The 17,380-nt window shown below is 40.7% G+C and overlaps 1 protein-coding gene across 5 annotated transcripts in view; it reads right to left on the bottom strand.

Moving 5' to 3' along the window:
* The window catches only part of LOC105496922 (protein kinase, DNA-activated, catalytic subunit), a 189,831-nt gene that overhangs the window by 141,200 nt on the left and 31,251 nt on the right, over positions 1-17,380 (bottom strand). For all 5 annotated transcript variants that reach the window (XM_071068290.1, XM_071068288.1, XM_071068291.1 and 2 more), the window contains exons 21-25: positions 17,037-17,196; positions 7,061-7,167; positions 4,341-4,431; positions 2,603-2,766; positions 1,102-1,254 (exon numbers count right to left, since the gene is read on the bottom strand). In XM_071068290.1, coding sequence (XP_070924391.1) covers positions 1,102-1,254; positions 2,603-2,766; positions 4,341-4,431; positions 7,061-7,167; positions 17,037-17,196 — 675 coding nt within the window. The remainder of the gene's footprint in view (positions 1-1,101; positions 1,255-2,602; positions 2,767-4,340; positions 4,432-7,060; positions 7,168-17,036; positions 17,197-17,380) is intronic.

Below are 17,380 nucleotides of genomic sequence, written 5' to 3'. Positions count from 1 at the left end.
AGATTCAGGCAAACATTCTATCACATTAAACATCATGTGAAACTACTCCTATTTCATCAGGAGTTGCCAAATGCCTCCCAGGCTCCCATAGAGAGGTTCACTGCTATGTTAAATCTACTTCTGTGGTAAGTTTCCAGTTTTCACTATGAACTCTATTTAATAACAGTGCATCTGAACTTACTGCTGGACTATACCCACACATGTATACCACAGAATTTTCCAACTGCATTATGAATGAGTTTTGCATTTCATTTTCCTTTTTACATGTATACCCTGATATTCAGGTCATGATAGACTCATAAAATGAACTGAGAAGATTTCTTACCTTTTTCTGCTTCATGGCAGCAGTGAAAGATTTGTCCATAAAGTCATAGTACAGGCCACTTGTCAGCCATGGTTAGATCTCTCTTTTTTTTTTTTTTTTTTTTTTTTTTTTGTTTGAGAGTGAGTCTTGCTCTGTCTCCCAAGCTAGAGTGCAGTGGCGTGATCTCAGTGCACTGCAATCTCCACCTCCTGGGTTAAAGTGATTCTCATGCCTCAGCCTCTCGAGTAGCTGGCCACCACGCCTAGGTAAGTTTTGTATTTTTAGTAGAGACGGGGGTTTTACCATGTTGGCCAGGCTGGTCTTGAACTCCTGACCTCAGGTGATCCACTCACCTCGGCCCCCCAAAGTGCTGGGATTACAGGTGTGAGCCACCAGGCCCAGCCCATGGTTATTTCTCTCTTCTTCCCTCTGTGAAAGACTATGTTTGTCCATGAGAGGGATGACAGCTAATTCACCTTCAGATGCCTGGACTCTCAGTAACTTTTAACTACAACAGCGATTCCCAAACTCCGAGACACACTGAAAGTGGAGGGGAGAGCTTTTAGAAGTCCTGGGGCCCAGGTCGTGCCCAGGTCACGCCCAAGACCAATTAAACCAGAGCACCTGGGGTAGCAGCCAGGGAGCAGTATCATTCTTAACGATCTCCAGGTAATTCCACTGCTCTGTTGACTACTGAATTAGACAAACCAAACTTTTTAAAGTTTCAGTTTAAAAAGTTTCAGGTAAAGTTTCGGTTAAAGTTTCAGTTACAAATGTTTCAGATTCAAAGCCCTCACCTGATCAACATCACACGCAAGTCGAAGCAGCACAGGAAACGTCCGCTTATAGAGCTGGTACATGGGTGGGGCTCCCTGTCCCCCTTCTGGCATCTGCGTGGCTTTGCCCAACATAAACATAACCATGCTATGTAAAAGTTCACAGGCTGCAACCTAAAACAGACCAGGAGGTCAGCAACGTCTAAGTTATCACGTTGAAGACGAGAGAATATGTGAAATGTCACTCAATTTAGCCCTTTAAGAAGAAAAATTTCATTGCACATAACTATCACATAACCCAAATATAAATTAACTGGAATTAGCATTTCTTGCTGTATAAAACTAATGATTCTGTTCACTTTGTTTTTTATCCAAGAACAAAAATTAAAATTTAAAGCTTTAGAAACTGACACCACTACATTCTTGAGAAGTATATTTCACTGTGGCCATATTAAAGAACTGTATAACTTTGCTTCATCTGTTAGCACATTTTCAACTATCACTTTTAGTAAAAATGTTTTTTGAAGCACTATAGAAAATTTACAAATTTTTAATACATGCATACCTCATTTTATGAGGCTTTGGACACAATGTGTTTTTTAACAAATTGAAAGTCTGGGGCAACCCCGCATTGAAAAATTCTATTGGCTCAATTCTTCCAACAGCATGTGCTCACTTTGTTAGCATTTTTAAGCAATAAAGCATTTTAAAGTATGTATATAAAGTTCTAATTCTATTACACACTAAACAGACCACAGTAGAGTGTAAACATAACTTTTACATGTACTGAAAAACCAAAAAACTAGTGTGATTTGCTACACTGAGATGTTAACTTTATTGCTGTGGTCTGGAGCTGAACCTGCAGTATCACCAACATATGCCTGTAAGAAAATTCGAGATTATCTGTTTCTAAACTCCCAGAGTTAAGGGGATAACCAAGCAGAGACGAAATATCACTCTAAATGCCCTTTATATTGCATTTTATATAAAGAAAAGCTTTTGGTATATTAACGTTTTGAAAGGCTTTTTTTTTTTTTTCTGAGATGGAGTCTCACTCTGTCACCCAGGCTGGAATCCAGTGGTGTAATCTCGGCTCGCTGCAACCACTGCCTCCCAGGTTCAAACGATTCTCCTGCCTCAGCCTCCCGAGTAGCTGAGACTACACTCACGCGCCAGTACACCTAATTTTTGTATTTTTAGTAAAGATCAGGTTTTACCATGTTGGCCAGACTGCTCTCAAACTCCTGACCTCAAGTGATCTGCCCGCCTCGGCCTCCCAAAGTGCTGGGATTACAGGCATGAGTCACCACACCCAGCCCAATTATCTATTAAGACGATTTATGTTTAAATTCCATTTCTCAATGACACTGACTTCTAATAAGTAGTTTTCTAATTACTGTATTACAGAATATACAAAATTACTAATATTGGAATGGCTGAAATGTGTTCTCCATATCCTAACCAATATGTATTTTCAAAGCAATAGGCTCTAAATAATGGGTGAAATAAAAAATAGAAGTACTTTAGTTTGTCTGTCACTGGCTGTGAGCGCTAATTCTGTGACTCGAGGCAGGAACACGTCCAGGAAAATGACAGGTTTCATCTCTCTAAAGGGCACTGCAAAGCTCAGCCGCTTCTCTCTGTCCCAGGCCACATAGCTCTTCATCATCTCATCAGAGGAAGCGACTGTTAGAAAAGATTTAAAAAGAACAAAACATTTTTTTTCTTTTTATTACTGTCAGAATTATTCACAAATCAAAACATTTCTAATGCCACCAGTTCTACATTCTATTAAAGTGAAGCACTTCATTCACCTTTCCCTATTCTTTTGCCTCAGATATGTAATTACATTAGAAATCACTCGATTTAATTTAAAGTAAAATTACTTTTAAACAAGCCTAATAATCTCGAATGTTTAACATCCAAATTCAGTCAGTTACTTATTCTGTGGAAGAAAGTCAATGAACAAAATTTTTACTTTAAAAACAAAAATCTCGGCCTGGCGTGGTGGCTCATGCCTGTAATCCCAGTATTTTGGGAGACCGAGGCGGGCAGATCACCTGAGGTCGGGAGTTCGAGACCAGCCTGACCAACATGGAGAAACCCTGTCTCTACTAAAAATACAAAATTAGCCGGGAGTAGTGGCACATGCCTATAATCCCAGCTACTAGGGAGGCTGAGGCAGGAGAATCCCTTGAACCTGGGAGACTGAAGCTGCGGTAAGCCGAGATCGCGTCATTGCACTCCAGCCTGGGCAACAAGAGCGAAACTCTGTCTTCAAAAAAAAAAAAAAAAACCTCTTTAAAACACTTCCCAAATACAGGCTCTAACTCCCTAAATAACCAAAACTCACTAGTATTAACACCAAATTTCAAAAGTAAAAATACAGGGGAATTTTTACTAATCAAAAATGTAGAGTTTTGACCAGGCACAGTAGGACACGGTGGCTCACACCAGTAATCCCAGCACTCTGGGAGGCAGAGGCTGGGGATCACCTGAGGTCAGGAGTTCAAGACCAGCCTGGCCAACATGGTGAAACCCCATCTCTACTAAAACCACAAAACATCAGCCAGGCATGGTGGCGTCTGCCTGTAATCCCAGCTATTCAGGAGCCTGAGGCAGGAGAAACGCTTGAACCTGGGAGGCGGAGATTGCTGTGAGCCAAGATTATGCCACTGCATTCCAGCTTGGGCAATAGAGCGAGAAAAAAAAAGAAAAGAAAAGAAAAAAAAAAGGTGGATTCTTTTAAATTGAAATAATAGAGACAGCTTCTTGCCATGATGCTGCCCAAGCTAGTCTCAAACTCCTGAGGCTCAGGCAATCTTCCCACCTCAGCCTCCCAAAGTGCTAGAATTTTATAAGCGTGAGCCACCACACGCAGCCTACTAATCAAATATGGTAATTCTCATTTGGAAAAATTTCTAAAAATATCAAAATATTAACAATATTGGATCTCAAAGAGATTAACTTGGAATTCCTGACACTCACATGGAAAAGAGTATCAAATTACATTGTTTCAAACTGGATAACATTCTTAACGAGTCAAGCTAGAACATCTATTCTACTGGTATACTGAATTATTCCAATTTTATGGATACAGTCAAAGAATTTCATTAGGCAAGATATTATTCTTTGTAATCTTATTTAAAATATATAAATCACATATAGGAGTAAATACTCAGAATATATTATGACCTGGATACATCCAAATAAAAGCACAAATACATCTACAGAGGTTATTTATTTTAAAAGAAGTTTACCTGTCAGAAGATTTTTGTTTATTTGTCCTCCTAGAGATCCAAGCATTTGTACTACTCTAATTCTTATTTCTTCTAAGGATATTGCTTCATTCTATAAATTTGAACAATTGTATATATGTGATTACAAATGGGTTAAAAATTAAACAGAAGACATATGAAAACACTCTTTGCCACCCACTTGGATGTCCATTTCCTAGACCAGCAGTTCCAAACATTTTGGCAGGATCCTTTCCACTCTTAAGAAATACCAAGGACCCCCAAAGAGCTCTGCTTTATGTAGGTCCTGTTTATCAGTATTAAATGACATTAGAAATTGAAACTCAGAAACTATGTAAATAGTTATTTAATTAAAATTACTAAACCCATTACATGTTATAAAAAGTAACTATATTTTCCAAACAAACGAAAACTCTGGGCAAAGTGGCCATCTCAGTGTGCCTTTCAGTTGTCATTTTAATAAAAATTGTGTCCACAAAGCAGTGGCTACTTCAGCTCCCCGTTCAAAGCACTACACAGTGCTTTTTCTCCAGATAGCTGTCACACTTCTCTACGCAGGCCTGCTTCATGTGCACCTCTTGCCTCACACACAGAGTATTTTTAAAAATCTGTGCTCAGAGTCAATGCTAGAGAATCAACAGTTTTCTCCATCATAATATCATGGTGCAAATTAACAGAGTAAAAATAGCTTTGGCCTTGCACCCTGGATCCCCCAGGGGTCACAGTTAAGAGAACCGTAGTGCTAAGGAATAGGCATTGTGCATCTGTATAAAAATTTTGGCAAAGCACAGTGGCACATGCCTGTAATCTTAGCATTTGGGAGGCTGAGGTGGGCGGATTGCTTGAGCCCAGGAGTTCAAGACCAGCCTGGGCAACAATGTAAAACCCATCTCTACAAAAAATACAAAAATTAGCTGGGCATAGTGGCACACGCCTGTGGTCCCAGCTACTCGGCTGGCTGAGGCAGGACGATCACTTGAGCCTGGGAGGTTGAAGCTAGAGTGAGCTGAGATCACACCACTGCACTCCAGCCTGGGTGACGACGTGAGATCCTGCCCTAAAAAAATTAAATCGATAAGAATAAAAGAAATTTTATGGCCGGGCGCGGTGGCTCAAGCCTGTAATCCCAGCACTTTGGGAGGCCGAGACGGGCAGATCACGAGGTCAGGAGATCGAGACCATCCTGGCTAACACGGTGAAACCCCGTCTCTACTAAAAAATACAAAAAACTAGCCGGGCGAGGTGGCGGGCGCCTGTAGTCCCAGCTACTCGGGAGGCTGAGGCAGGAGAATGGTCTAAACCCGGGAGGCGGAGCTTGCAGTGAGCTGAGATCCGGCCACTACACCCCAGCCTGGGCGACAGAGCAAGACTCTGTCTCAAAAAAAAAAAAAAAAAAAAAAAAAAAAAAAAAAAAAAAGAAATTTTATTTGTAAAACCAGAGATATATTCAAGTTATTTTATCTCTGCTGTGTCATAAAATTATAAAAACTTTTATGCTGCCATTTCTTGTTTCATTCTAGTCTCTCAAACAAAAGGTGCCCAAAATAATGAGGTGAGAAGAACTGACCCTAGAGTTTGCATTTCAGTTTTAGATGTTAAAAGTTTTTCAGACCGGGCGTGGTGGCTCACGCCTGTAATCCCAGCACTTTGGGAGGCTGAGGCGGGTGGATCACGAGGTCAGGAGATCAAGACCATCCTGGCTAACATGGTGAAACCCTGTCTCTACTAAAAAAATACAAAAAAAAAAATTAGCCAGGGGTGGTGGAGGGCACCTATAGTCCCAGCTACTCGGGAGGCTGAGGCAGGAGAATGGCATGAACACAGGAGGCAGAGCTTGCTGTGAGCCAAGATCGTGCCACTGCACTCCAGCCTGGGTGACAGAGGGAGACTCCATCTCAAAAAAAAAAAAAAAAAAAAGTTTCTCAAATTTTAATTCTTACTTAATTCCAAAATAGCTATTTTCCCTATTCTAACTCAATTGTCTCTATTTACATCATTTTTTACTATCACATCATAAACTGAGTAAACTGCCCCAAGGAATTATCACCAAAAAGCCATAAAACAACAAAAAAGAAAACTGGAACAAACTGAATCTGATAATATGACATATTGAAGATCTAAGCATAAATGAAAGTCTTACATATCCCTGGTATCAGTATTCTGACTTGCTTATTTAATATGAACCAATTTACCTTTTATTATCCACTAAATACATTTGAAGGCAGGGATGAACAGAAAAACAAGACCAAAAAAATTAAAAAAACAGGTAATAGAGTTTATATTTTCATTGCTAAAAATATATTAATTTTTTTTGAGTCAGGCCACTCCCATTGCCCAGGCTGGAGTGCAGTGGTGTGATCTTGCTCACTACAGCCTCAACTTCCCAGGCACAGGTGATTCTCCCACCTCAGCCTCCCAAGTAGCTGGGACCACAGGCATGCGCCAGTACACCCAGCTAATTTTTTGTATTTTTTAGTAGAGACAGGGTCTTCCTATGTTGCCCAGGCTGAGCTCAAGCAATAACCCACCTCAGCCTCCTAAAGTGCTGGGATTACAGGTGTGCGCCACCATGACTGGCCAATATATTAAAATTATTTTTATATTGTACTCTACTTTGCATACAAAAACAACTAACATTTTAAATGAAGATTTTTACTTTTCACAAGTGTTAGAATCTGATCTCTGCATTATGTAAGGTACAGAAAATACAAAGGACTTCTTACTGATGAAAGGTTCTTTGTCTTCTTCAGATGCTTTAACACCACTTTATTAAATCCTTTCTGGGCAGCCCGAGAAAGAGCTGACACTTCCCAGTTATTCTTGGTCTCATCTATCAATAGTAAACAAAAATAAATTTAAAATAGCATTCATTCATTCATTCATTTAATGCACATTAGCGACAACAAACTATACTGTCAAATAGAAACATTAAAATCCTAAATTATGATTTAACAAAATTAAGTTTCTAAAACAAAAAATATAAATGTTGGTTGCTTTTAAACATCAGTGTCTGACAAACGGAACATGGCTCCTTGGGAAGTGTCTGACTCCAGGGTCGAGAAGAGCATGAATCATCTCATGGCGCAGGAGTGGCTCCCGCGCATCACACTCGGGCCAAATCTGGGACGATGTGAGCATCAAAACCAATCATGACGGCAAAAGATTAGACCCACTGAAAAAATAAGAATCCACAAATCTTACTAATACAGATAAATAAATAACAGGGAAAATTGTTTCTTGCAGAACATCAACTAGGATGAAAGAAATGATAGGGGTAGAAAATCACCATTTTGCAACCATCAAAGTAATACCTGATTCAGAAGAATTGTCAGTGGATACTAAAACCATTATGGTGAGCTTGATGAGGAACAAGAATATTTACGGTGTTAAAGTACCCCATATAATAAATTCCTTTTTTTTTTAAGCAATCATAAACTTACAGAGAATGAAGAGTATATCATTTCTTTCCTGAAGCACTGAGGGTAAGTGACCGACTCAACACCCCACTGCCCCAAATGCTTCAATGTGTGTTTTCCACAAGGACAGCCTCCCAAACAACTGCCACACAACCATCCAAACCAGATTACCAACATTCACTCCTTAGCACCACTCAGAGTTCAGCATTCACCTAACAATGTTTTTAATTCAGGACAGCATATTGCACTTAGTTGACCTATCTCTTTAGTCTCTTTTAGACTGAAGCTGTTCTTCAGTACTTCCTTGCATTTCATAATTTGGACATTTAAAAAATCATATGTTAGTAATTTTATACATGGTCTCTCCATTTGCATTTGTCTAATATTTTCTCATGATTAAACTCAGGTTATGGGACCGAGTTGTACCATTTTACTATTTCCTTTATTAACTGCTGAATTAAACTCTGACACATGTTCATTTTCTCTCTGCAGTCATAGTTCTACAACTATAAAGTCATTTCCAACAGTTCTGAGATGTCCAGTGCATTCACTGACACAGCCAGGTGAGCGGCACTGTGGAAGGGCACCTCCCGGTGGTTTAACCCCAGCAAGTCTTCTCTTGGTTCCAGAATGAATCCCTGGCAGTGGGATCTTACCTCTGCTCTGTCTCTCTAGCTAGTTCTTTTCCTTTCTATAATTGTGTGGTCTGTTTGGTGACCTTCTATGGGTAGATGTTAAAGAGTTCTACTCTCTGATGGGCCACAGATGATAAGAGAATCTAGTTTTTAGTGAGTTTTTTTTTTTTTTTTTTTTTTTTGAGCTCCAATAAGTTAAGAATTTTTAGTTCATTGGAAAAAACAGATCTTTGATATCTGGACAATTCAGCATTTTCTATGTCATTTGGGAACAGGCCTCCAAATCTGGCCATAAACTGGCCCCAAAACTGGCCATAAACAAAATCTCTACAGCACTGTGACATGTTCATGATGGCCATGATGTCCACGCTGAAGGTTGTGGGTTTATTGGAATGAGGGCAAGGAACACCTGACCCACCCAGGGCGGAAAACCACTTAAGGCGTTCCTGAACCACAAACAACAGCATGAGCCATCTGTGCCTTAAGGACATGCTCCTGCTACAAATAACTAGCCAGAGCCCAACCCTTTATTTCAGCCCAGCCTTTTTGTTGTAGCCCATCCCTTTGTTTCCTGTTTTAGTTAATCTATAATCTATAGAAACAATGCTTATCACTGGCTTGCTGTCAGTAAATATGTGGGTAAATCTCTGTTCCTGGCTCCCAACTCCAAAGGCTGTCAGCCCCATGATTTACCACTCCACACTCTGTATTTCTGTGTGTGTGTCTTTAATTCCTCTAGCACTGCTGGCTGGTCTTGGCAATGTCTGTATCTCCTGGTTTTTGGCTCAAGTTGTGGAACTGAAACTATTTACTAAGCTCTCTATGTGTCTTTGCAAATATGTGTCTATAATCAACAAAGACCTATATCTAATTTTGTGTATAATGTTCTCCAGTATTTGGAGGGGATTGATAAATTAGATTATAAAGTCTCTTAAAGGATCTCTGTTCTGATTTATACAGATATGTAAATTGAGTATTCCTAAAATTCTCCAAAAATAAGGAAGTTGAATTAACAGTGTTTTAAATGTGCTAGACTTTAAAAATCATACAGAAAACAATTTGGGATCATTTAGGAAGATTCACATAATTAAGGCACATCTGTGGTAAACAGACAAGTTTAATATTTTGGTTTATATAAGTCTATTTTATCTATCAGTATTAAATACAATACGAACATACACTTTATTCTACTTGTGTTTGTTTTCCCTATAGTTATTCCGGCTAATAAGCTAACATTACTTCTCAATAACATTTTTTAAAACTGTGGTATAATATACATAACATGAAATGTACTCTTTTAACCATTTTTAGGTATATACTTGAGTGGCACTGATTACATTCACAGTGTTGTGCAACCATCACCACATCCATCTCCAGAACTTTTTCAACATCTGAAACAGTCACATATAACTTTTAAGATTATGAAAAATGTGGCTGAGTGCGGTGGCTCACGCCTGTAATCCCAGCACTTTGGGAGGCCGAGGGGGGCAGATCACCAGGTCAGGAGATCTAGACTATCCTGGATAACATGGTGAAACCCCCATCTCTACTAAAAATACAAAAAAATAGCCAGGCGTGGAGGTGGGTGCCTGTAGTCCTAGCTACTCGGGAGCCTGAGGTAGGAGAATAGCGTGAACCCGGGAGGTGGAGCTTGCAGTGAGTCAAGATCGTACCACTGCACTCCAGCCTGGGCAACAAAGCAAGACTCCATCTTGGGGGGGAAAAAAAAAGATTATGAAAAATGTAATAAGTTTATGTCCAACTAAATTGAATCATTACCTGGGTAAACTTTTTTTTTTTTTTTTTTTTGAGATGGAGTCTCGCTCTGTCGCCCGGGCTGGAGTGCAGTGGCTGGATCTCAGCTCACTGCAAGCTCCGCCTCCCGGGTTTATGCCATTCTCCTGCCTCAGACTCCCGAGTAGCTGGGACTACAGGCGCCCGCCACCTCGCCCAGCTAGTTTTTTGTATTTTTTAGTAGAGATGGGGTTTCACCGTGTTAGCCAGGATGGTCTCGATCTCCTGACCTCGTGATCCGCCTGCCTCGGCCTCCCAAAGTGCTGGGATTACAGGCTTGAGCCACCGCGCCCGGCCTGGGTAAAGTTTTTATTTCCCCAGTAATTATATTGTGTAGCATGCCAACTGGAAGACTATTATCTTTAGGCAATTTGCAACCTTGGACTGACTGAGTTAATGGATACTTTGGATGGTTGGGTACTTTGATAATTTCTAAGTAAAATATTAATAGAATACTGAAATATTGATGAAAAGGCACAATTTTTATGTTTATGTGCTTTTCCTTTTCGCTTTTATAGGCCATTGAAGGTAGGAACCTTGGGTCATGCTAATAGGCATGTACATGCTGTCTCTTGGGGGGCTGCAGACAGTGGTATCTGTGAGCTCCATGAGTCTGACATACTGCTAGTGTGTAAGGCTATTCTCAATTACTCACTCCAGTTTTCTAGGTGAACCATGAGTTTAGTATGTTATATAATTAACAAGTCGTTGTGTGGCTATATTAGAAGAATAGTACAGAAATACAATTGCATGCATGCTTTTTTTTTTTTTTTTGAGACAGAGTCTTGCTCTGTCACCTGGACTGGAGTGCAATGGCACCATCTCCGCTCACTGCAACCTCCGCCTCCCAGGTTCAAGCAATTCTGCCTCAGCCTCCCGAGTAGCTGGGATTACAAGTGTGCACCACACCCAGATAATTTATCTATTTTTAGTAGAGCCAGGGTTTTACCATGTTGGCCAGGCTGGTCTCGAACTCCTGACCTCATGTGATCTGCCCACCTCAGCCTCCCAAAGTGCTTGGATTACAGGCGTGAGCCACTGCACCCAGCCTGATTTTTCTTTTTTCTTGGATTACAGGTGTGAGCCACAGCACCCAGTCTGATTTTTCTTTTTTCTTTCTTGAGAAGGCTCTCACTCTGTCACCAAGCTATGGTGCAGTGGTGCAATCATGACTCAGCGCAGCCTTGACCTCCCAGCTTCAAGCAATCCTCCCATTTCAGCCTCAACCTCCCAGGCTCAAATAATCCTCCCACCTCAGCCTCCCAAGTAGCTGAAACCACAGGCATACACCACCACATCCAGCTAATTTTTAAAATTTTTGTAACGAAATTAGCCAGGTACAGTGGTGCACACCTGTAATCCCAGTCACTTGGGAGGCTGAGGCAGGAGAACTGCTTGAACCGGGGAGGCGGAAGTTGCAGTGAGCCAAGATCGCGCCACTGCACTCCAGTCTGGGTAACAGAGCGATACTTCGTCTCAGAAAAAAAAAAACAATTTGTAGAGATAAGGTCTCCTTATGTTGCCCAGACTGGTCTCGAACTCCTGGCCTTAAGTGATCCTCATCCCTCGGTCAGTCAAAATGGTACCTGGGATTACAGGTGTGAGCCAGTGCACCCAGCCTGCTTTTCATTTTTAAGTAAGGAGGGTAGTTCCTCATAAAACAGTGAGTCTCAGACTTTTTCGTGTCTGGATCTTTTGCCAGAATTGGGACTTACCCCCATAAATCTTTGTTTTGTGGGTTAGAACTAGCAGCAGTTACAATATTGGAAACAGAAATAATGTTTTAAAAACTTATTGATTGATTTGGAGGTTATGTTAACATGCATAACATCTCAGTATTTCTATGAGAATAGTTCTGATCTCCCAGACTCCCTGGGAACCGGTATTTGAAAGTTGTGTCAATTGGTTTCAGAATATGAAAGGACACAACATAGGACAAATCTCAGAAAGTGACTATCTGAGCCTGAAAAGATAATATTAAATGAGTTAAATTTTTAGCAAAGGTGACTTAACCTTGAAAAGTTTGGTTCTTTGGTTTACTGATCAAGGCCTTTGCCTATACCATGAGAAGTCATTCTTTTTTCTTTCTTTTTTGGGACGAAATCTCACTCTGTCGCCCAGGCTGGAGTGCAATGAAGCGATCTCAGCTCACTGCAACCTCCGCCTACCGGGTTCAAGTGATTCTCCTGCCTCGGCCTCCCAAGTAGCTGGGATTACAGGTGTGCACCACCATGCCTGGCTAATTTTTTGTCTTTTTAGTAGAGACAGGGTTTCACCATGTTTGCCAGGCTGGTCTCAAACTCCTGACCTCAGGTGATCCACCCAAGTTATGGGATTACAGGAATGAGCCACTGTGCCCGGCCAAGAAGTCATTCTTTGTATGTAATCTGCCAAGACAGCAAAGATTCACTGTCTTATCCGAAAAATTTTCTGAGCTTTATGCTGACTTCGCTGTCTGAAAAAGGAGATTCAGGCCATGTGTCTTTGACAGGAGAGGTCCAGAGCGGCACTGAGTTCCCCCTCAGCAAGCCAAATCAGGATGCACGTGTGGCCCACAAGTCCTACTGCTAGTCAGTGGGCTGAGAAGGGCTCTACCAGGTGTCTCTGCTGTAAAGCCACTATTTTCACTCTCAATCATTAGTACATGTTTGGGCGAGGTACTTTAAAACCATGGTACTTCAATAAGTGCCATGCTGGCTGTGAAGGTGTAGGGGCCACCTAGGAGGACACTCAGAGGCCTCCACGAACCGAGAATCATGCTCCAGCTGTCAGTCAGCAAAGAGACAGGAACCTTGGTTCTCCAATCACATGGAACTGAATCCTGCCAACAACCTCGATGGGGAGTGAACAAACCTGGCCTAGCCAACACCTTGATTTCAGTCATATGACTGAACAGAGAACCCAGCTGAGCCCATCTGGACTTGTGTCCTACAAATCTATGAAATAATCATTGGGTGCTATTTTAAGCTAAGTTTATAACAACTTATTACACACCAAACAAACAAAAAACCACTAGGAAACTTTAACTCACTCATTTTACTTATTTATATCTGTATATGCTCACTGCTTCCTATTTGATTACATGGGTTATAATGTTTCTAAAGTTATTTATTTTGATGCTCAAATCATCACTAATTTTGCCTGTGACATTTCCCCCATCATGCTTTTAACAGGTCCTTACTTTCTGGATGTTCTATAAAACACAGTATTCTGGGTTCATAACATATTTTCCTGGCCCCAGGATGGAACCAAGGAGTCCTGGTTCCATTAATGGAAAATGAGGTGTGGGTCTGGGCATGGTAGCTCACGCCTGTAATCCCAGCACTTTGGGAGGCCAAGGTGGGTAGATCACTTGAGGTCAGGAGCTCGAGACCAGTCTGGTCAACACAGTGAGACCTCAACTCTACTAAAAATACAAAAATTAGCTGGGCGTGGTGGTGCATGACTGTAGTCTCAACTACTTGGAAGGCTGAGGTGGAAGGATCAGTTGAAACCAGCAGGCAGAGGTTTTAGTGAGCCAAGATCATGCCACTGCACTCCTGCCTGGGCAACAGAGTGAGACTCTGTCTCAAAAAATTAATAATAAAAAGAAAAAGAAAATGAGATTTGGAGGCCATGACCTGGGTGCCAAGTTTGCCTGTTACTATTCAGGTACCACACTCCTAGGCAGGTGCCTTCAGAGGTCAGACTATATGTAACACACAAACACACACACACTCTCTCTCTCGGTCCTATTTCCACATTTATTTAGATGCATCCATATGTGAACACACATATATAACTGGGGAGACGCAGAGGGAGGAGGAGGACAATGGGTTCACACTGATATACCCATTTCCAATGCAGCTCCACAGTGTCCATTCCAATTTCCTGTCTTTCTGTATTTGTAGCTCACTCCAACATGAGAAACCTAGTTTCCCTTACTCTCAATGAATTTACGTATTTGTTCAATCCCCTGTGTGTAACCAAACTACTACCTCCATCACCCTCCTGGGTGCACCCCGACATCCTAGACAGCTGTCCCAACACGTGGGTGCCTCATCTGGCTTGGGTAAACCCCATGCCAGGTCACCCCGTGGGGGATGACCTCCTCACGCCCTCGGGAGCACCTGGGACCTCCCCCTGCCCAGCATCTACCTTCCTCTGTACCACCTAAAGGCCTCAGGACTGATCACTTTAGGAAGTGGAGTGTGGAATGCCTCAAATTACTAACTCACGAGAGGGAAAAATAGTAACTCGATGACCACAAAAAGATGATGCAAACACTGACCAAATGGTTAGAGTGGAAACAACCAGCAAAGACACCAAGGGTCCTGAAGAGGACCCAGGGTCTGTCAAAAAGGCATAGCCCAAAACTCACCAAGAGGAAACATCAGACAAACCCACATGGAAGGACACTGTTCAAACTAACTGGCCTGCAGTCTTCAAAAATGACAAGTCGTAAGAACTAAGAAAGGTTGAAGAACTATCCCACATTAAAGAAGCCTAAAGAGTTACAACTAAAAGTAACACATGATCCTACACTGAATTCTAAACCAGGAAAAATGCAGCTAAAAAAATAAATTAATAGGGCAAGTGAAAAATGTGCCTATTGACTGTTACTTGGAAGAATATGTATCCATGTTATCTTTCCTGATTTTGATAATAATACTGTTGTTATGTAAAAATGTTCTCACTCTTAAGAAATATACAATGGGCCGGGCGCGGTGGCTCAAGCCTGTAATCCCAGCACTTTGGGAGGCCGAGACAGGCGGATCACGAGGTCAGGAGATCGAGACCATCGTGGCTAACACAGTGAAACCCCGTCTCTACTAAAAAATACAAAAAACTAGCCCGGCGAGGTGGCGGGCGCCTGTAGTCCCAGCTACTCGGGAGTCTGAGGCAGGAGAATGGCATAAACCCGGGAGGCGGAGCTTGCAGTGAGCCGAGATCCGGCCACTGCACTCCAGCCTGGGCGACAGAGCGAGACTCCATCTCAAAAAACAAATAAATAAATAAATAAATAAATAAAAGAAATATACAATGAAGTCTTCAAGATCTATGACACCTTCAGCTTATTCACAAACAGTTCCGAAAAAAATGTCCCATTTAAATGTAAAAACATGCACAAACACACAATAGAGAAAGTACATGCGATAACATAAATGGTACAAAATCTTAATAACTGGTGAATCCAGAGAGAACTCATGGAGTTCTTTTTACTGTTACTGCAACTGTTCTGGAAGTTTGATATATCAAAAAAAGTTATTAAAACACTAATTTTCATCTCTAACATGATAGATTTTGTTTTGTCACCTAATGTTGCTTACTTTCTGTTTTTCTCAAGGATCGAATAATCTAGATAGAGTATATGTTTAACAGGCAAATCCTTTTTTTTTTTTTTTTTTTGAGATGGAGTCTCGCTCTGTCGCCCAGGCTGGAGTGCAGTGGCCGGATCTCAGCTCACTGCAAGCTCCGCCTCCCGGGTTCATGCCATTCTCAAGTCTCAGCCTCCCGAGTAGCTGGAACTACAGGCGACCGCCACCTTGCCCGGCTAGTTTTTTTTTTTGTATATTTTAGTAGAGACGGGGTTTCACCGTGTTAGCCAGGATGGTCTCAATCTCCTGACCTCGTGATCCGCCTGTCTAGGCCTCCCAAAGTGCTGGGATTACAGGCTTGAGCCACCGCGCCCGGCCCAGGCAAATCCTTTAAAACAATCACAGTAACTTCCTTTATTAATCTAATACAAATCTTTTCAATGAGTTAATTAACAGAACTCAAAAAAGAAAATTAAATACTACAAAGATATATGCTATCGGATACATTCATTTTACTAAGTGATGTATTTGTCACGAACACTCAAATTATGGCACTCCTTACATAAATGTGAATTTTAAAAGCTATAAAGATCAACTAGTTTGTAATTTTGGTCTCTAAAACATACTTGTTATTACAATCTGTAAAAAAAAATTGTGACTTTTCTTCATGAACTCTGCATATGTACCGCGGATGTCACAAAAACCAGACACAGTGCATGAAATCTGTCACGCAACTTTTACTTAATGTTTCCAAGCCAGTAAGATTTAACAATAAAATAACGATTTACATAAGTAAAACCTCACAATTTTTTTTCTGTATTTCTTTTTTTGGCCTCATGAAGGAAAAAACCTTACAAATTACTACTTGACTTCTACTTTGAAGATAGTAAAGCTTAAATTCTTACAAATACTTCAGTCTTTCTCCCAATGGAATCTGTTCACTTGCATTGGATGACAAGGTCTCTTTTCACTCCAGTTTAAGTAAGTCTGTGCCCCATCCCAACTCTTAAGTCCTACTTTTTTTCTTGACTAGTAATATTTTTACCTGGACAGATAATTTTTTCCTTTGACTCTTTTCCCAAACCTATTTTTTCTATGATGACACTTTTTTCCCAATTCTTAATTAGCTACCCTTAGTGTGCTTCATCAGCTATGTTTTAAAAAGCAATAAAAATCTAGTGAAAGTAAAAATACAAAATCACTATTGAATTTTCTGAAGTTTTTAATTCCTCACTGATTTATTCAACAAATTTTTTTGCAAAGCAGTGTATTAGGAGCCATAAAAATTTAAAGGTATTTAAGACAGTCCTTGTCTTTGAAGATTTTATAAATCTTAGTAAGCTATAAGGGAGTAAATGAAAAATATTTTTAATACCTCAACTATATTTATTATAATTAGAGTCAGAGAAATTAGGGAAATTACAAAAATAGCAATCAAACATATTTTGAACATGTTGGGTTTACATTTCAGAAGTTGCAAAAATACAGTCCTACCTATTATAGTTATTCCATTTCCATTTTAATTACAATACACATCGTAATTCTTCTAAACCTTACCTGACAAGGCTGAAGTCTTCAGGTAGCCATCCAGGCAGGGGAGAATGTCTTTGTAATAAGGCTGCATTACATGTCTGTCGATATAAATTGACCATTCTTCTAGAGCATTCAGGCCTACTTCTGCCAAGGGGGTATAGCTCAGGCCCAGTTTGAAAGCCATCTGTATGTTAACACAAACAAGTTAAACTAAAACACAAGAAATAAAAGATTTAAAGGAAAAAAAACACCATGTAATTGTGGTTTCTAATGAATACACCTTTTTATTGCTGGACACCCGACACTGCTGGAGTGTGCAGTCCAGGTAATTAGGAGGAAAGCAAGCAGCTGTCTCTGTGGCTGTGGTA

Source organism: Macaca nemestrina, chromosome 8 (assembly GCF_043159975.1).
Source record: "Macaca nemestrina isolate mMacNem1 chromosome 8, mMacNem.hap1, whole genome shotgun sequence".
Classification (NCBI taxonomy): Eukaryota; Metazoa; Chordata; class Mammalia; order Primates; family Cercopithecidae; genus Macaca; species Macaca nemestrina.
This window is presented reverse-complemented; position numbering and strand designations above follow the sequence as displayed.